The following is a 21340-nucleotide window of genomic DNA, read 5'->3' on the forward strand; positions in this document are numbered from 1 at the left end:
GATGCGCCCGCCACTGTGGCGGGCGCATCCTATTGCTGCCAACGGGACCTGCGCCCTTATGGCGGGCGGTCCCTAGTACCGCGAGGATGGATTGCGGGCAAAGTCCGCCCGCCATCCTAATGGGGGCCTTGATGTGAAGTATTGAGCCGGTTGGCCATTTCCGCTCTTTTGATGTCTACTGCTCTAAGCTGACGTTCCTGGTAGTAAGAGAGGTTACATTATACTCCGCCTGTTTAGGAAGGATGATTCGTACAATAATTACAGAAACAGATTAATCATCCTTCTTAATGTTGAGGCTAAAGTCTTCCACAGAATTTTGTGTGAATTGAAGACATGCTTGTGTTGCAAGTGCAGCACTCTTGATAATATATTGACAATATCCCTACTAATCCATCAGACAGGCAGACAGAGTCTCACTTATTTGCTTGTTTTTGGGACCATAGTCCAGCCTTTGATGGTGTGGTTTGCGGGATCTTGGGGCATAAATTGACAACCTGGGAAATTCCAAATCCTTTACTTAAAGCCATACAATCGCTGTGTAATAGAGCATAAAGTCATGTTACATTGGGGCTGGGCTCTTCTCTTTTAGAATGCATCCTTCCTAATAAGGGGCTGAAGGACGGATGTGCCCCTTGCTCCTCAACTCTTCTGTCTCTATGGGGCTGACTTAGGGTCCATCCTGTTCTTCAACAGATTATTGCGGCCCAAATAGTGTAGTAAGCAGGTGCCTATATTGAAAATTCAATTCAGAGCATCTAGTGATTTTTTTATCAGATCAAGCGAGGGTGGGAATACTGGGGGCAATAGCAAAGCTTCACATATGTAATAAACTAAATTGTCTCATTTTTAATGCCACTAAAACGAAAGTCATGATTATGGGAAGGAGATCCAAGAAAAACAGCATCTGGTTCGTGGAAGAGCAAAATATTACCACAACCTCAGATTACAGCTATCTGTGAATCTGGCTAAGCCACAAAGCTAAGTGCTATAATATTTTGTCATCCTATAAAATAAACACACCGGTCTTACCCCAGCTGTTCGGTGTTGGTGTAGCAGACTGCCAAGATTCCTCTCCATATCCATTATTAGATTTTATGTGACCCAGGTTAATTCCTACCCTCTCATGCTGTCAAGTGGCAAAACAGGAGCAAATATCTATTACTTTGGATACATTACATCATTGTATTCTTATTGTACAGATTTTTTTTTTTTTTGAAAACCTTTATTGATCGTATGCATAGTACACAGCGTCTGCCTACAACCACTGCGGGCCGGCCGCTATGTATGACAGCGAACAACATTCCAGGCCACCTTGCGCTGCAGAAAAAGTCAGAAACAACAACACTACGGTGTATTGGCACGGAACTTCAGGAAAAGGATAACATAGGTTTAATTTTGTAATTTTGTTGAAGTGTCATATAGTCAGACCAGGGAACTGAGAGGGCGAGCCACATAACAGGATATCCACTAGTGGAGCAGCAACAATCGGGATACTGGCATAAGATATTGCAAGCAGGATATACAAGCGCGGAATTGCATTTCGCCCCAGTCAGTGCCCGCCCAATCGGTATATCACCTCAGGAGTTACAGTCTAGCTTGTCAATGGTATAGCAGGATGTGAGAGGGTTCATTCTATAGCATAAATGGAAGGATCCAGTGACATACAATGAAGCAAGTCTTACGTGGAACGAGTCGTAAACAGGAAATTCGCCCTCAAATAGAAATATGGGTGGGAAGGAAAAAGCAGGATATGTAATCATTCAGTAGCTATATATTAAAATCGACATCTTATCCATGGAATCAATAAACAATGCGAAAGAACATGAGCACAAAGCGCAACATTCGTCCTCGAGAGAACAAAGCCCTGACCCCCCGTCTGACCCAAGATATATAAGAAAGAAAGAAAGAGAAACAAGAGAGAGAAAAAGAAAAAGGCCATAGAAACAAGAGGAAACGAAAATCAAGCCCCAGCCCCCAACCCCCCACCCTGCATACCAGCGGAAGGCTACGGCCTACCCCCCCCCCCATAGGCATGCCTGTCGCCCCAGAAAAGAACCCCGAATATGGGAAAAAGGAGGAGGGCCTTCGCGCCGGCCCCCAATTCCCCCCCCCCCCCACTCCATCTCATCACAAAAATAAATATAAGCCCATCAGGATAGGAAGCGGGCATCAATGTACGTCCATTTCAACCCCCCCAAAATCACAGTAGCCGAGTCCTGCATCTCCACCGGGACCATTCACACAGTACACGAATCAGTCAGCGTTCATCCCTGGCCAGTTCGAACCGAAGTAAACAAGCTCCCCGACCCAGTAGTTCCAGAAGCAGATAAGCCTGGCGAGCAATTCTGTCTTGTAAGAGCCACCCAGGCGCTCAGCAAAGGAAGCAACACAGTAGCGTCACCTCTACTCCAGGGTACGCTTCCCATCATCGGAAGCACATAGCGTTGTTGTGTGATATGTGGCACACCATACATGAGAATATGGAGATCAGCAATCGCGCAAACGATGAGTTCATTAGTCACATCATCTAACACTGTGTGCCCCTGGGAGGTTCCGGTGTCAAAGGAGTGGGCATAGCCATGCGCCAGGTCGAGAGCATCCTCATATGTTCTTTCAGGTCTCATTTCAGGAGCAATGGCCGCAAGTGAGTCATGGACAGTCAGTCCTCGGCGGGTCAGGGAGGAGCGAAAGTCATGGATAGCCAGAAGGACATCTCTCAGCGTGAGTTCCATTGCTGCGCTGCCGGTAGAAGCCGAGCTTGTTGTCTCTGGGGACCCCTCGGACGGAATTGAGTACATCGGATCATGTAGACGGGATACGTATCCAGGAGAAGGAACACATCTAGACGCCTGGTATAGCTGATGAGCGATCACTCCGAGGCGCAGGTCACCCCCAGACAGCCCGCAAAGAATGTCCGTCACAGGCGGAGGGCTTATCTTCGATCTCCGGGACAGCCACTACAGAGGGAGTCAGCAAAAAAAAAAAAAAAAAAAAAATGCGGCAAGGATCCAGATTATTGCGCCGTGCACAGCCTGTGTCCGCCCTTCAAATCGGGGAGCTATGATTTTCGTCCGGATGCACCGGTCCTCTTTGTCCGGCCAGGGCCGCTGTTGATTACCTCCTCGCTGGCCGCGCCAACACTCAAGGTCCTGGCTTATGACCGGCTCAGGCCGCGATCTTCGCGACGACGTTTCTCAGCCGTCCGGGGCGGCCGCCAGCCCGGAGTTACACGGCCAGGCACCGCACCATCTCAGCTGTATGGGGGTGCGGTTGAAATGCAGGATGGGCGTCAGGATGATAGGGAAGGCGAGGGCGAGCGGCGGAGCCGAGCGCTTAGGCGGCCATTTTAGTCGCCGCCGTGGCTCCTCCCATTGTACAGATTTTTGATTGCCCAATCCCACATGCCAATCCCACTTTAAGCTAGAATAGGGCCTAGCGAAGCAGTCCCTCGCCATCAAGTTAGCTTTGTTTAAAATGTAATTGTGGCTGATTCTGTTCCATTTTAAGAGAAGGTATGACTCAAGTAGAAAGAGTACTGAGCCCTAAAAAACAATCTTTGTAAAGCTGCTCTGATGGGTGGAATGGAGAATTTAGGCTTGGGCACCTCCTTGCACCAGATGGCCTTCGTTTTATTTAGGAAAACAGAAGGAAAACTCTTGCTTGAATCTTCAAGGGATCTGACTTGGAAGAATAACTCAAAGAAAACCTGTGCATTAGATTGTATCTTTCTTCACCAGGACGGGAATAGAAGAGTACTTAACTTACTCCTCGTTTCTTACAGCCTGGTACAAGATTCTGGGGATTAAGGTTTATTAATCTCAAATTCACAGTTTCAGCGGCGAACAGCACATGTAAGAGCGGTAGGGTGGGGCGTAGAGGGAGGGTTGGGAGCCAACAGATAACGGGAAATGTATAATAAAATTAATTAATAATACCTATTGCGTCATCTGCCGGCTTCCCCCCTTCCGCGCCCTGCCCTGCTCCACGGCGCTTATCTGTGCCGGCCGCCCCAGAACTGTTGAGAAGTTATGAATTTTTCCCAACAAAATGGGGACCTGCAGCCTAGCCAAATAAAAAAAGAAAATCTGTTGCATTTTCTTTACTTATGTCTGGAAATGTTGGAGCAGTGATTTTCAAAGCATGACCCGGGGCCGCATGCGGCGCTCCTGACCTTTACATATAGCCCCCTGGTCAACAGCAGCACTGGCTTGCTGCTTATTCGCCTCAGTACTAACATAAAAAATATGTTAAAAAAATGCAAGCATTTATTTAAAGGTTAATTTTAGTTAAAGAAAGGAAGTAACTAGAGTGTCCTGATCGCTTAACTTGAGAAACACCTTTATTCATAACGACATCATGCAGCAAACGTGTAAACATATGATAAAATCTCTTTAAAATTCAAATAGTGTAATTCATTAACATGCAAAAGTGACACCTTAGTAATCAGTTTATTTCACTGCACTGAGGCGTATTTTTTTTGTAAAGTGATAGTTTTCAAACATAAATATAGAAACATTCATTATCCCCGCCCCCAACCACCCCGCAGCCAATAGTGAATTTTTTGAGTGGCCAGTGATACTACTGTACCTGAACAACATTATAATTTGTAAATCAAACACAGAAATTGTTGTACAGTGCACATCCTGAAGCCATGTATTTTGAGGTCCTCTTATATGTAATAATGAAGAAAAAGGAGGGAAAGTTAAATAAAACAATTGCCTGGGATTTATACCAGGTTTTCTGGTTCTACATTGTGCAAATTATTTCAGCAACTACATGTACATGCTTCGCTTCCCCTATATCCACCTTAAATCCTTCCCTGACCACCACCCTCCTGGCAGCAGAGAGGCCCATGGTCATAAAACTGTAAAATGTTGTCCTGGCAGAAGTCCCACAGTCACACTACTGTCCAAACTTTTGCTCTTGGGAAACTTTGTGTGAGGTCCTATGTGCTAGAGGAAGGTAGGTGTTCCCTCTTTTGAACCATGCAATCTGGATTGTCTTTGATGCTGCACATTTTGCTTTAATCATAAAACCAAAGTTCTGTATAAAGTGGGCAGTTGTATGTCTTCTGTATTTAAGAAATTCCAAACTACTTTATTTAGTTGAGGAATTTATTAACATATTGGATTTCTGTGTTGTTTGATTATAATTTTACATAATCAATACATTTGTATCTAATTCAATGATATATAAACGCACTTGAGATGAGAGTGTAAAAGTACATTCTGAACAACTTAGTGGCTGATGCACATGCCTTTTTCAAAAAGTTTGGACTCTACTCGTGAAAGATGTATTTCTCATGATTTGAGCAGAGTAGGTTTTTTCGGGGGATATGTAAAATCATCCTCTATTATTGCGCCTACAGATTGTCCCGAGAGAAAATAATCTTTAGGCGAATGTGTAGTAGAATGTGCATTAACAAGTGCTATTTGAATGCAAACCTTTCTTTATCCCTCAACTATCCTTCTCCCTCCAAATATCTGACTAATATCCACCACTGAAATTACTTTCATATTTCACCATATTATTCACCACTAATCCTTCATGGGCTTCCGGAGTAGCGTGCTTCAACACCCCATCCGGGGTAGCAAGCGCTCTATAAATACAAACTTTTTTTCTCCTTTATCCTTCTACTATCATTCCAAATCAAAATAACTGACTAACCTATCCACCACTTAAACTATACTTGCATGTTTTACTATACTAATTCAACACTAATCCTGTATGGGTCCCGGAGTAGCGTGCTAATCACCGAAAAAGCGCTTTGTTGCCTCGTCAGGGGTAGTAAGCACTATATAAATGCAAATACAATACAATACATGGGAAGAAAAATGATGGAAACAAGTGAATACTTTGTGACTGCATACTACTATGCTTGTGGTCCCCTGCTAAACATCCCCGGTGAATACACATGTTCCCGCCTTTACTGGTAAATTTTTCAAGGAACAAATCTTGTCAGAGGTTGTAAATGTAAAATCATTTAAACTGGACTAGACAAGAAAAAAATGTCTGTCGTGCCTTTAAGTGAAAGTAACAAGAGCTTGAGTACAAAGTTACTTTCAGCGATGCTTGTTTGCTGTTGCTAATTATTACATCACATGCAGTTATACTGACGCACCTGTGAACTTGTTATAATTAAAAAAAAGTGTTCTACTACACCCAAGGAACTGTAAAATAAAAGAGGAATGGTGTCAATTACTTAAAAAACATTGTAGTAGAAGTGACACAGAAAGCAGGCGGATCAGAAATGGGGTACAGGCAACACCAGCATAGGCGAGAGATTGATGTGTTGAAAACGGAAATGCAAACAGATAAGAGTCGGTGGCTGAGCATTGTTATGCACCGCACAGCAGCAGCGCCAGTCAGCCGGTCGCCAGCACGTCCAACCCAGTGGCAGGCGCGAGAGCTACTCCGCTGCCGCTGCGCTCGAGCCAGAGAGGGCGCGCGCTCCAGTGCGTCTCCAGTCACCACCGACGGCATCCTGTAACGCTGAGGAAACGCCACAGCAGCTCGTCTCCTGCTGCATCCACATCGTGTACACGTCACAGTCGCTTCACGTTTCACATCCTAGCCCCTGGGCAGTGTACCTTTGAAAGCCCTGGCCCATGCCATAAATATCCCGGATTAAAGCTGATCCCGCCAAATCCATTTAGCTTATTTCAAAGGCATCAGCCTCGTCGACACTGCGAGGGTAACACGGGAGCCCTGTGATAGTGCGAGAGCGGAGCCAGGCTCTCGGAGAGGCAGGATGCAACATAAGGACAGGTCGATAGTGAAGCCAGGGTGGTGGGGAGGTGGGAGTCAGTAAATAAAAAGGCCATCTACTTCACCCTACACCGTGATAGGCACATCATCTGAATTGGCCCTCACACTCGGAGATTTAATTCCCCTAGCCCGATTAATTCATGAACCATTTATTTGTATAGATTAGCTGATTTCTCCAGTGGCTTGGCTTGGAAGTCATTTCCTCTTGCCTCTGTTCTCTTAATACCATCACATTTTGTAATTGTAACACTTGTTAGTGTAAGAAACGGCAGAGGGTCGGTGAAAAGCCCTAATGCAAAAACACTCAGGTTGGGTGTATCAGTTCTTTCCCAAAATATGGAGTGCCTTAAGTGCTGTATTGTCACGATGTATAGAAATGTTTGCCAAACATAATAAAGTAATTGTCTAACTCCACTACTTCTATGTGACTGATTAAATAATACCTCACGAGAAACACTGCAATGTACTGCAGACCTTAACAATATTATACGTACATACTATAGCCGTTTACCACAAAACAATGCATGTGTCACATGCTTAAAAACTAGTGAAGACAAATCACATCTTAGATCAGGAATAACAAATACATTTAACATATAAACATTCAAAGCTGTTGTGCCAAACAAATTAACAGTCGTTCAAACATACAAGTAATTTAGAACATCTTCCAGAAAAGCACCGGGTAACACTAACCAGAGACAAAAACTTTGGTAAAAGATGTATGTATTTAATTACCCAGCAGTTAAATCATTACATGTTTAGATATAAGGGTTTAGATTTAATGGCATATAACCCAATACAGACACAGATTGATGTTTTGGCACAACTCAGATTAATTGCGCCTTCTTCAGGACATGCACAGGAAAGTGCATAATTGTCCAGGATAATCACAAATGGGCACACTGCTGTTTGATTTGAGTTCACGTGCCTTTTAAATACCTAGTGTAACTATCAAAGTTGTTTTTATTTGGTTTTAATGTGTCTACGTTTCAGGATAATCTTGCATGTATATGTGTTTGTAAGATTTCTCTAAATAAGATATAAAACAACAAACAAGTATGTGCCAAGTACAAAAGCATTTACTAACACGTAATGTAGGCTGCAGTCAAAACTATGCAGACAGGGGCTTCATGTGGCAGAATGAATTAATTCATCAAAAGGAATGAAGATTTGCTACTGTTTTTTCATTACCTTTAGGAGATGCAGGTAGAGGGAGACAGTGATCATGCCAGGAACCAGGGGCGGCTCCAGGTTCATGGTGGCCCTGGGCAGGGAGCATAGGTAGGGGGCCCCGGAAGAGGGGGTCCGGACGGGGCGCAGCACGGAGGCCGTAGAAGAGGGGGCGGATCGGGGTGTTTCGAAGTGGTATAGAGCCAGAGGACACCAAATCCCTGCCAGGGGCCGCCACACAAATATGTATCCATCCTCAGAGGATTATTATATTAAGGATATATAATGATGTGGTGGCCCCTGGGATTTTGTGGCCATGTGCAGGTGCACAGCTTGCGCATGCCCAAGGCCGCCCCTGCAGGAACGTAAGAATGAGCAAGTATTGATACAAGTTTTCGAATAAGAATCTTGCCAAATCCCAAGTGAGGCTATGACATCTCTCCAGCATACAAGAACCATGATCTCAGATTACACACAAGGCCCGCCACTTCAAGGCACCACTGTGGTTTGATATGAAATATAGGCTCCTCTAGGTAAACTCTGTGATGGCAAGCTGCATTGTCTCACATCTGCAGCACATCAGGCATGCATCACAGGGGGGGGGGGTCTTCAGATTCATTAAATCTCCCCGACCACACACACACACACACACTGGGTTTCAATGAGGCACAGGTTTGTGCCTGACACTTACTGCCAAGAGGTAGTTCATGATAGTAAATTGTGAGTATATTGAAGAAAGTGCTGATCTTGCTGATTTCAGTCCTGCAACATATAGAGGGATGTCATGAAAAAAAGCCATCAGTACCCTGTACACGAAAGCACTTAAGCTAATGGGTAGGGAGTCCCCGCAGCTTGCTGACAGACCTTGCTCGACCCAGGAAACCCTGTTTGATGTTTAAATATTGCTCAATAAACCTGGCTGATCTTCAGCTACAATGCTTTTTGGCAGCTTAATATCTAGCGAGTCCTAGTGGAGGCAGTTACAATTCTCATATACAAGGATAAGGAAGGATGGAGCGGTGCAGCTGCTCCCCATGCTAGGACCTGAAGGATGCAACATGCCAACCAATCCCTGTAGGAATTATTTTTTGCTTTAAACTTCAGCTGTATTTACATTTGCTTAATTACGGATTGCCGATATCAAGTATGTGATTAGTGGGATTTTATACTTTGTTTTCGATATTATATTGTTTTACTGTATGCCAGAAGAGGATTTTTGTATTTTTAATAAAGCACTATGTTTTCATATTGTATATTTATTCAGTGGACACTTTTATGATAATTTGTCATCTTATTATGTTGAAATGACTGACAGTTTCATGGTTGATTTATTTGTAAACTTTGAATAAAGTTTTCTTGATTGATTGGTAACATGCTCTCTCAGAGGATGCTAGCGGTTATTAACTCTTGAGCTGCCTATTACTAGGCCTGGAAGAAATGTTGATTATGCTGGAATAATTAGAGTAATTTATGTAATTCTGCATTACTCTTGTGATCTGAGATTACTGAAATTATGTGATTACTCCAGCTGGAGAAATTAAGAGTAATTTGGGGAAAAAATCCTACCACAGCAGTACAAAAACAAACTAAGAGATGGAGTGTGACTGCTGGCTGCTGCTGTCTATATCCTGTAGCCTATGGTGTTATTTTCTTAGGGAGCAGCAGAGCAGGTTAGGACGGATGTTGGGTTTCCAACGAGGAGCAGAGACACCACTTTTTGGGTGTGCATTAACTCCGCTGCACCTGATGAGGCCAAATCTTATACTACTATAGGTTGCCTCACTTTCCTAGTGGATAGTTCCCGAGGGGAAAGCCATTGGAAGGTAGCAATGCGCCTTACCACACATATGTAGATAGTTTTCTTTATTCAATTACTTTTTCACGGTCCTGAAGAATCGCCGCTGATCATTACATGACAAATTTAGGGTGAGAAATATGTCGACCATCTGGGAGTAGAGTATGCAATTTGTCACATTAAGAACAAAATAAGCTACCCCTCCCCTGTTATTTTATTGAGGCAGGGTCCCTCAGAGAATAAAGCCTTAACAAAGAGGATTCCCTCACCTGTTTTAACATCACAATACACGTCTACACTCAACGTGGCCCCTCACACCCAGTGCACCCTTACAGCAAGGAACAAAAGATCTCTGATAAAGAACCCCTTTAAGGGTGCCCATCGGGCATTGCAGCGCCGGCCCGACGAGGAGCAGGCTCAAATGATGAAACATGACACCTAGCTTGCTGAGTGTGTGAGAACCCTAGTTCCAAAAGGAGGAATTCCCCTCCTTGACCTCCTGTAAATACACTGTCAGACTTCACTAGCTATGGCATTCTAATGGTGATTAACACAACAACTAGGAACTTCGAACTCTTTTCTTTGTTAAATGCATCTAGGGCTTGTACGTTGGACCTATTAAAGCCCACAAACCTGACCCCCCTTTTGTCAAAAAGTTATTTTCTTATTGCCAAAGGCATCCTTTGGCCCATTTTGCATGCAAGGGTGGATTTTGAAGTAAGAAAAATGGCCCTAAATGTTGGATTACACTTTTCACACAATTATGCAAAATTATGAGCAATTTTGCGGTAATTAGTAATAATTATTTTAGATGCAGCCTGTTATGACCACCCTTACCTATAGCTCCTAAGCTTCGTCTAAACATGGCATATGCCACCCAAATCACAAATTCTCTGACCAGCACTCATCTAGTCTGCCCAAGGATGGAAGAGTATCTCATTAGTAGCATATTCTACCCCATTCCCACACACCTTACCATATGTTGACACTCTCTTATTGCTGCCACAAACTGCCCATGGTGGCCACACTGGCAATTATTGGCCCCTTTACCCAGAGATGGCACATGCTATCCAAACTCTCTACCCATCACTCGTATAATCTGCTCACGGAAGGCACAGTATGTCATTACTGGCATATCCAAACCCATTACCGACACACTCTAGCCTTTTGTTGACTCACTCTTCTCATTGCTGGCACAGACTGCCCAGAGAAGGCACACTCTGCCTCAGGCTTGCAGGCTGTACCCATTACTGACACACAGCTCAAAAGGCAGACATTTGATGCCCATGGCTGGCACAGTCTTCCAATGATTGACTTTCTCTAAACAACACTGACAATTGTGCTCCGTTAATGGCACACACTGTCCAAGGATACCACCCCGCTATCTGAAAGACTGTCACACTGCCCATTACATCCCACTCAACAAAAGTCTGACACACTCATAGCATTACTGGAACATGCTGCCAAGCCTGACACACTGCCCTTTACTACTCACTCTGCAAAAGCTGGCAGACTCTCCCCATTCCTGGCACATGCTGCCAAGCCTGACACACTGCCCTTTACTACTCACTCTGCAAAAGCTGGCAGACTCTCCCCATTCCTGGCACATGCTGCCAAGCCTGACACACTGCCCTTTACTACTCACTCTGCAAAAGCTGGCAGACTCTCCCCATTCCTGGCACATGCTGCCAAGCCTGACACACTGCCCTTTACTACTCACTCTGCAAAAGCTGGCAGACTCTCCCCATTCCTGGCACATGCTGCCAAGCCTGACACACTGCCCTATTACTGCTCAAGATAAGCAGGATCGCATATTCTCAAGGCTGGCACAACGCCCACTACTCTACACAAGGCGGTCAAACTCAGCCCATTAATGGCACGCGCTTCTGGAGACAGGCACGCGACCCATAGCTGCCGCACTGCCCTCAGCACCCTACAGAGAACGGACATCCTCTGCTCGTTACAAGCCTGCTCTGTCCAAGGCTGGCACAGTATGCCCACTGCTGGTACATTCCGACCGCTGCTGGACAGGTGCCAGAGATTATGACTCATCAGATCGCCCAGTCACTCTGACTCGACAAAAGTAGAACCGCCACAGGGGGCTCTTTCTGCCCTGGAGCCAGCAGGCACTACAAGACAGGGAGGCGAGCGCCCTGTCAGCTGGAATCCATAGTTTATGATTGATATAAATGCAAGAACCATGCAGTTCTGTCTCACACATAACCACAGGCCCCTCATCAGTGCCCCACAACACGAGTGACTTCCTGTGTGATCTTGTGCACAGAGACGGTCTTCTCTGGCAGCGGTCACGGCCAGTCTATCACAGCAGTCCGTGCTTTCACGAGCTATCGACCACGCCCCTTTGCTGACGGTGCACACATCCTTCAGATAGACAGAAATGTACAGTATGGTATTGGGTGATGCAAAATTCGGAAGACATATTAACACTATAACAAACCCATTCATTGTGTGAATGTGGTGCGCGGGGAGACCGCAAACCTACTATCTGAGCACAATTCAGAGATGTTGTTGTTCGGAGGTGGTACCTGGGACAGACAGACAAGCATCGGGTACCGCATGATACCGGGCAAGAGATGCCCACATGCCCAAGCTAAAACATCACTCAAGCCAAAGCCAGATGCCTGCACAGTTCTCAGAAAGCCCAACCGCCGGAGCAGAACTGGGCACAGAGAGCCCTCTTGTTTCTCTTCTCAGGAGGATAAGAGGCAGAGCAGAAACACTTCCTCTCCCGAATACTAACGCAGCCTTTTGAAATCACGCATCGCACGCTGGTAGAGAGAAAGATACCGCGTCACGCCCAGTACCCTCACACTGATGTCCCAGCAGAAGTTGCACCCGACAGAGCAAAGATGAAATTCAGTCAAAATTAGTTTTTTTCTCTCTTTTACCCCAACAACTGTAGGAATGACAACAACAAATATATAGTAGGCGAATGTTGAATGTACCTGTGCGCTCTAATGAGAAGGAATGTACACAGTTCTGTGCATGTGGCATGCAAGCCAGAGGCATCTCTGGGCAAAGGAGGATCAACGGGTGAACCCCCCCCCCTACCCACACCCCCCCCCCCCCTCCCCCCACCTCCTGCGCCACAGCTCTCATGATTCCCAGGCCTGCACGTGATTACTTATCCATCCAGCTTCCAGGCATTGCTGCCTCAGACCTTGAATATTGCCCTAAGAAAACCTTATTTGACCTCAACGTCAACACCGACTTGCTCTCAGCACTCTCCAAGCCCTACAATAGATATGTTTATTAGCCCAACCATGCCTTCCTCTCCAATAATGCTATTCGTTTATCCCCCCCATGCACCCTGACCCCCTTTGCTCACAGTATCACTTCTTCACCCTCGAGCATCCCTATTGGTTCAACACTCCACAGTCACTCGCTGGTGCCCCCATATTATGCTTTGCTTGGGACAATGTTACTATCCCTCGCAGCTAATGCCACCCCAGTGGCCACATAGCAGCCCCTGCATTGACCCCAGAATGCCAAGCCCAGGATGGCACTGAGTTGGCCCAATTAGTCCCTGGCATGCCCCCTGACCCCTTCTTGCTTTGTTACTAGAATGCTACCCCTCTTTCAAGGATGTCTCTTTCCAGGGGCGTAAGAAAGGCTCCCGCAGCCCCGCGGTGTGGGGGACCCCCAGGCTTACCCATACTGAAGGGTGCCCCTTCAGCCCCTACTGATGCAAGTGTGAGGGCCCCCTTCGGCATATCTTGCAGGTTTGCCCGCTCACGTTTTGGTACGCCACTGTGTCTTTCTTGCTCGAGGGTGGCTTTCAAATGTGACCCCCAGAAGGTCACCCATATGTGCCAGGATGTCTAACCCTTTCCCACTGATGGTCACCTGTTTTGGCCCCAGAAAGCCGCTTAATTGCCACAGGGGGCCTTTCTTTAGTCTCATATTACACCTCACCTCCCCGGATGCCTGTCCCTTGTCTCTTGCATGACCCCCTGCGTTAGCCCCAGAATGGCATTCTTCGGACACATGGTCCACCCTTCCCCCCTTGCCCCATGATACTTCTATGTCGTCAGAGGATGAGAGGATGCTCTTCCTTGAGCCTCAATGTGCTACCCATCTGCTCTGCGATGCCCCTCCATTGTCTCTTGATGCCCCCATGCTTTGGCCCAAGAATGCCCGCCAATGCCTAGCCCTTGCCCCGGGACGCCCCTCCTTTAGCCCGAGAATGCCACCGGCTTGAGCCCCCCAATAACACGTGGTCTGAGAAGTCTTACTTGGCATGCTCTCGGGTGCCACCCAGCGGCGGGTGCCTGGTACCGCCGCCTCCCCCCTGCTGCAGCCTCAGGCAGGTGACCAGGTGCCGCTGGTGCTGCTCCTGCAGGCTCGAGTTCTCCCGGTACAGCCCGGACACCTGCTGCTCCAGCTCCTGGATCCGGCGCCGCTGGCGCTCCAGCAGCTCCTGCTGCGTCTCGATGATGCGGTTCAGCTCCTGCAGGTACTCCGCCGCCCGACTGGGGGTCTCGGGGGCCGGGCTCTCCATGGCCGGCACCCGGACAGGCGGGTCCCTAGCTCCCTATGCGAGCCCCGGCTCCAAGCCGATGGCAATGCAACACACCACGGCGGCTCGCTCTGCGGGTAAGCTGGCTCCCCAGAGCCAGCACTGACCGTCGGTTCAGATGGGGACGCCCGGCTCCCGCGCCTCTACTGGCCCCGTGTGCTCTCTGCGGCACCTGCCCTCCTGGGGTACCGCGGGTTACGATCCAGTGTTAGTGGTGCGATGTCCAGAGACAGGACCCTTGCCTCTGCCTCCCTCCCTCCAGGGCTGGGGAGACCGGCTGCCTGCTGCTGGAGGAGTCTGCAGGCACACAGGCGCCTAGCGCCCCGCAGAGGAGCCCCTCAGCCCAGAAGTCAGAAAGGACACCTCAGAGGCGGAAAAGAAAGCCTCCCTGTCCCCGGCTCTCACACTCCTTAACCGGGCTCTCGCTCCACACACTGCCGCTTGCCTGCTTCACCGACCACATTCCCTCCTCTGCTGCCACACACTCCCTCCCCAATGATTCACGGCTGTCCACGGCTAGCTTCTGCTGCCGACCAGTGCTGTGCAGCGAGGCTGACACCGGTGCTGTGCAGGGTGGACGCTGCTGTGCAGAAATATGCTGGTGCAACGCACTCCTCTCTGCCCGAGGAAGTCCTGCCTCATCCCGTGAAGCGCCTGTTTGTTTCTTCCCGCGGCCCCGGCGCTGTTGGATTGGTTTCTTCTGGCGGGGGGTACCACAGCTCTGGGCCCAGGGGTTTTGATGACTCTCCCCCGCTAGCATCCGTCCTCGTAGGGAAGCTGCAACCCTGAGGGGGGGCAGCTAATGACAGGAACCTTCTCAGCAATTTAGCTCCACTGTCAGCACTAGCGTGATGTGCAGAGCAGGGCAGAGAAGGATGAATGGGCATGTCATAGATGTAAAGAAGACTTCAAGCCCTTCTGGGTACCGGTGCCGCTAGAATATACTGGATCACGCGTATGTGCCACAGGATGCTAGCCTCCTTGTTCTGGGTCCTGGCCAGATGGGCAGCTCTGCTTGGAACTTCAAAACAGATAGCCAGCAGCACGCATTTTGCTAAGCTTAAAACCATGGTTTAACTACTTTCATACCAAACAACACCTCTAGCCATGGGGCAAAGAAAAGCTACAGGTTTATCTTTTTTTAAATGTCTCCTGTGCATATTTTTTGATGTTGAACAGAAAACTTAAGATTCCTGTGGTTTTACAGAAAGAAAATGCAAAGACACATTCTGGAGATATACACTATGAAATAGTGAACTAACACAAATTGATAGACCCCCTGAAGAATGATAGAGGCGCACATAACACACACACACACATATGTGTGCGTGTATATATCACGGAGATCAAGTTTGCTTTAATAAAGTCTACTGCAATATTGAGACCACGGCTCCAGTGAGTTTAATTTCTCAGCAACTGGCTTTCGCGCAATATATATATATACAGCAACTGAGAAAATAAATATTCTTTGGATTATGATTCACTGAGTCAGCACCTTTCTTAATTGAGAGTTTGGACTGGTTTTCAATATATATATATATATATATATATATATATATATATATATATTTTTTTTTTTTTTTCACTGAAAATGCTGATTCCTAACTAAAACCTGCTTGAAACCAATGTTTTTTTCAGTGAATTTCAAAGTTTTTTTAAATGATAATTCCAAAGTATAACCTGCCTGAAACCCAAGGTCTTTTTCAGTGATTCTGAAAGATTTCTTCAATAACAATTTTAAAATCTATTAATTGTTATATTTATTTATTTGATACTGATTTTCAAATTTTTTTAAATATATTTTATTTTAGATATATTTTTTTAGATTACATTACACATTTTTAATTTATATTTATTTTTTAAAATGTAATATATATATATAATTATATTTATAAAAATATTTTTTCTTTTCTTATTTTTAAAAATAGTTTTTTGAGCAATCCCGTCCCCATAGCGCACCTCTCTCGATTGCTGTGCAGAACGTAGCCATTTTACAATTGTTCTGTAGGATGCGCGTAGGGTGTGCGATAAGCGTGTATTTTTATGCGCGATTGCTATGCGACCTGTACGCAATATATACGTATCACGCCACACCACGCGTGCGCGTTTCAGCATGACGTCATATACGTGTTCAATGCGGTGGGCGCACGACTTCCGCGAGATTTTTCGGTACAAAAAAAAAATATATATATATATATACTTAATATAAATATTAAGGAGAAAAAAATAATAATATTTTAGTTTTAATAAATGTATATTACTCTTAAATGCAATTTTGAGAAGTCACGCTAGTTGTGTGCTGCGTGTACGCATTCAACGCGCATCCAATGTGCCCAAAAAAAAGAGATTTAATTGGTTTATAACACTTACTGTTTTAACTATTGAAGAACCCCACCCATTATAATCACTCTTCTTAGACCTTCCTTAAGAGAAGACCTGTTCTGAGAAAAACCTAACTTTTTCGTCATTGGAAACCTGAACTTCTTTTTTGGATTCAAAAATGGCTATACCACTACAAGAATCATCTGATTCTGATGATTTTGTTACTGAACAATTTCTACCAGAACCTCACCCTCCCAAAAGATACACATCCATTGTATGGAAATGTTTTACATTTCCGGAAGGGACAAAAGAAATGTAATGCCACCAAGGTGACATGCAAGATTTGCCAGGCAGTGCTGTCCAGAGGATATTCAAACAAGAAATACTCCTGTGGCACTGCTAGTATGCACAAGCACCTCCAATCCCTGCATCCTGTGATCTATGCTCACGAAGGATGTAGAAGACTGCGCCAAAATACACCTCCACCACCGGCAATGCCAAGTACCTCTGTGGCATCACCTTTAACATCACCAAGAGACATACGTGCCCAATTTGTGAAAGTTAGTATGCACTGCATGAAGTACTTTTGTTTAATTTGTTATGGGGAGCAATCAGTAGACCTAGTTTGCAGAGCAATTGATAACCATCAATGCTAGTTTTTTTTTAATTCCCTCAAAGTTCATGCTTTTGTTTGTTCTGTTGAGTTTTTTCTCTTTTTAAAAAAACCATAAAACAGAAAAAAACTTTAAAAATATATATATATTTAAAAGTAGGAGTTCGTGTTGGTGGTACATTTCGCGTTTAGGGTAGTACACTGCTGTTTGTGTAGTGTAGGGGATCGTGCGGAAGGTGGTGTTGTAGGGTTTAGGATAGTCCAGTAGTGTTCGTCTACTGTAGTGGGTAGTGTTTTAGGGTTTAGAGTAGTGCAATAGAGTTTATGTACTGTAGAGGTTCATACTGGGGATAGTGTTTAGGGTTTACGATAGTGTAGTGGTGTTTGTGAAGTGTAGGGGTTGTGCTGGGGGTATCTATTAACATTACACTATCTCCACCCTAAACACAATTGTCAGTAGTAACCACCAAAAAACGTTTATCTATATTTAATGCTTCTAATCAAGTAAAATTCAAATCACCACATACAGTGTGCCACAAATGGTATTACCACAACAGTAAGTCTCCCCAACTTAGATTTTAAGTGCATAAACATGTTTCATGTGACAGACCCATAGGCCAACGCTGCAGTTTCCACATGCTTCAACACCCTCCACATACTCAGCAAGACCTTCAAATAGTCCCACCCCCCAATTAAAGACGACCATCACCCAAGCACTCATCACCAGCAGGCTGGACTACGGGAACACCCTCTATGTCGGAATCAACAAATCTGTACTCCACAAACTCCAGACTGTCCAGAACACTGCAGCCAGACTTATCCTCAGGATCCCACGACAAAACCACATTACTCAGCATAAACGAGAACTGCACTTGCTCCCCGTTGAAAAAACAGTGACCTTCAAGCTGCTCACACGCCTATAAAGCCCTCCACAACACCGGATTCCAATACCTCAATCACCTTCTACACCCACAAAAGAAACCTCCACTTCGCTGACCAGGCCTTGGCCGAAATCCTCTGTATTCACATAACCAGACAGGAGACACACCCTTCTGGTACATCATGGCCAATACCTGGAAAGAACTCCCCCTCAGCATCAGATGAACACCCACACTGAAAGCATTCAGGAAGAGCCATACCACCTCCCTTTTCAAATGACCAAAGCTGCACAAATCCCCCCAATAACTCCCCCAGCGCCTGGAAACCCTCACAGGTGAATAGTGAGCTCTATACATCCCTAATTGATTAATTCATACGCCACCACAGTTTGGGTTTGAGTGTTATGAATACACAGAATCTCTGAGCTTGGTTTGGTTTGGCTTCACCTCTGAGAGCTACCTTCAGGGTGTCGGTGAGCTACCAGTAGCTCCCGAGCTACTGGCCGGAGACCCCTGGTATGTATTGTGAGTGGGGAATGTAGTCCTCAAGCATAAATATAAAGGTTATTACACCACTGCATGTATAATACATAGCACTTTAAATCACTGCTTTCCCTAAAACCTGCCTCACTGCATGAGTACATGCTTACTGAGTGAATGATTACATTAATATAAGTAAAGACTTGCATAGTGAAACATGGATACAGGTGAAACTGGGCGACAGCTCTCATTTGTCAAGATGTATCCCAACCAATAAGGGTCTTAAACAGGGATGTGTTCCGGCCCCAACGCTTTTTAACTTGTTCTTAGGAGATCTTATACCGATCCTTAATAATTGTAATTCTCACGCACCAAAACTAGGAGGTCAAATACTGCCAACGTTACTCTATGCTGATGACATAGTTCTAATCAGTCATACAAAAATAGGGCTGCAAAATCTTGTGGATGCCACGCAGAGGTATTCTAATGAAAACCAATTGACGATAAATTTGGAGAAGACCGAAACAATGTCAATCAACAAGAAAGGGAAAACATCACACGGCTGGTTTTGGAACAACATCCGTATAAAAGATACAACAGTGTATAAGTATCTAGGAGTTAAAATTGACAATAGTGGCCATTTAATCACTCAGAAAGCCAGCATTAGAGGAAAAGGCATTGCTATAGCAATCTCCCCCAAAAAATTAAATGGCAGACTCACCAGTCCATCTCTTTTGCCCCTGGTACAAGTTATACGAGCCAAACTCTTACCCACAATTACATATGGGAGTGAAGTACAGAGAGGGAGAGACTCAGCGATTCTGGATAAAACTGTGACAGCTGCATACAGGATCATCTTTAGCCTCCCTAAATACACCTCCCCGGCTCAACTTAGGCTAGAGTTTGGCGGTCAGAAGCAGTCTCTGGCAAGACAGGGGGCTTACATAACCACATGGGACAAAGTCCGGAAGGCCAAAAAGGGAACCTTAAATGGCTTCTTATGGTCAGAACTAAAGAGGAATCCAGCTTCACCATCTGCTAAGTATTTGAAAAAAAGCTTGTTGAACCTAGGACTACAGGAGTTGTGGAATACCCCTACTGATCATACTACCGTCAAAAGATTAGTAAAGAAAATAACAAAACATCTTTCATGGATTGAAGATAAGGCGCCTGTTGCCAAGAAGTCACATGGATGGATTATCCTAAACTCCTATTCTAAATAAGGTCAACAGAGCTACCTTGACTTGGGGTACTCAAGAACTACAACATTGAAGTTTTTAAAGTACAGATTGGGCCTGTTACCTTGTATATGTTATTTTCCACACTGGTTAAAGGATAAAGGGGGATCTCTCTGTCGCTTATGTGGCATGGTACCTGAGGACATACCACATTTGTTGTGCTCCTGCGCTAAACTGCTGGAGGAAAGGAAACGTTTGTTGAAAGTTCAATTTAACCAGCGAGGAATACGTTCACGAAGACATGCAGTTCTTGCCTGTTTTGCACCCAACGACTCGCAGTTGAACTGTAGCCTGGTGAAATCCATGAAGGGGTGGAAAAAAAGATGCAGAAACTTGACCCTTTACAAAGTTCTTAGAGGTTATTAAATCAAGCTGAATTATATCTAATAATGTTTGTCTAAAAAGGATTAGATCTATGAAGGTGGTGGAAAAGAGAATGGTGGATTTCGACCACCATCACTAAGCCGCGGACATTAAAAACAAATTGAATCTTATTTAATAATGTTCGTTAATAAGTATTAACTTCATGATTTTAAATAGGAAACGTGAAATAGAATATATATATTTTTTATGTAGATGTAATTTTATGATTATGGTGAAAAATGTATTGTGTGTAGATGAAATTTTTTTATGGAGAAATTGCAATGGTTTTAATTAACTATGCAAATAAAAAATTACTTACTTACTTACTTAAATATAAGTAAAGACACTGAGTGAATTCTTAATTGGTTCACTTTTACTTTACTGAATTAATTACTACATGGTACCAAAAGAGTCATTTTCAAATTGCAACAGGAGGCACGCTGTGTTAGCTGGAGCATATAGATACTGACTGGGGAATTGTAGGTCTGAAGCACAAATGTGAAGGTGGTTACACAACTACATGCATAATGCATAGGAGTTTGAAGCACTGCATACCCTAAAGCCTGGTTTACTGAAAGAGTATATATACTTATGTAACTGCAAACACATCAATCAACCAAATCAATCTCTCTGGGTTTAATCCATCACCGTTCTTTAGCCCACTCTGCCACCCCAGTTTAGACATGGCTATATGCAAATCAGTCTGACCCTGTGCCTCATGGGAACAGTCCAGCCCGAACTTCCAAGCCATGCCTTCCCTGGACCGGAAACAAGCTTCAGAGGACAGGTTTCTGGCATTCCAGCCGTCTTCAGCCCGGCTTGCTTGAATCCAGTGGCAAAGTGAGGAAGGGACTCACGTCTGAGCATACCCTGCCACACTTATGGCGGCCAAAAGCGGTACAAAAGGGGGTGGTAATGGATGGAGCATCTGAACCAATCAAACACTCACACCCAGTCAAAAGATCTGAGTTTAATCCATCACCGTTCTTTAGCCCACTCTGCCACCCCAGTTCAGACATGGCTATATGCAAATCAGCCTGACCCTGTGCCTCATGGGACAGTCCAGCCCGAACTGCCAAGCCATGCCTTCCCTGGACCGGAAACAAGCTTCCGAGCACCGGTTTCTGGCATTCAAGTCCTCTGCAGCCCGGCTTGCTTGAATCCAGTGGCAAA

General features: G+C 45.2%; 1 protein-coding gene across 1 annotated transcript in view; it reads right to left on the minus strand.

Annotated features, from left to right (window-relative positions):
- LOC147692784 (uncharacterized) overlaps positions 1 to 14746 on the minus strand; it is a 794918-nt gene extending 780172 nt beyond the window's left edge. Inside the window, exon 1 of the mRNA XM_086939553.1 lies at positions 13990 to 14746. Coding sequence (XP_086795679.1) covers positions 13990 to 14255 — 266 coding nt within the window. The 5' untranslated portion in view covers positions 14256 to 14746. The remainder of the gene's footprint in view (positions 1 to 13989) is intronic.
- Between the last annotated feature and the right edge of the window lie 6594 nt (positions 14747 to 21340).

The sequence above is a fragment of the Lissotriton vulgaris genome, chromosome 9 (assembly GCF_964263255.1).
Source record: "Lissotriton vulgaris chromosome 9, aLisVul1.2, whole genome shotgun sequence".
Taxonomy (NCBI): domain Eukaryota; kingdom Metazoa; phylum Chordata; class Amphibia; order Caudata; family Salamandridae; genus Lissotriton; species Lissotriton vulgaris.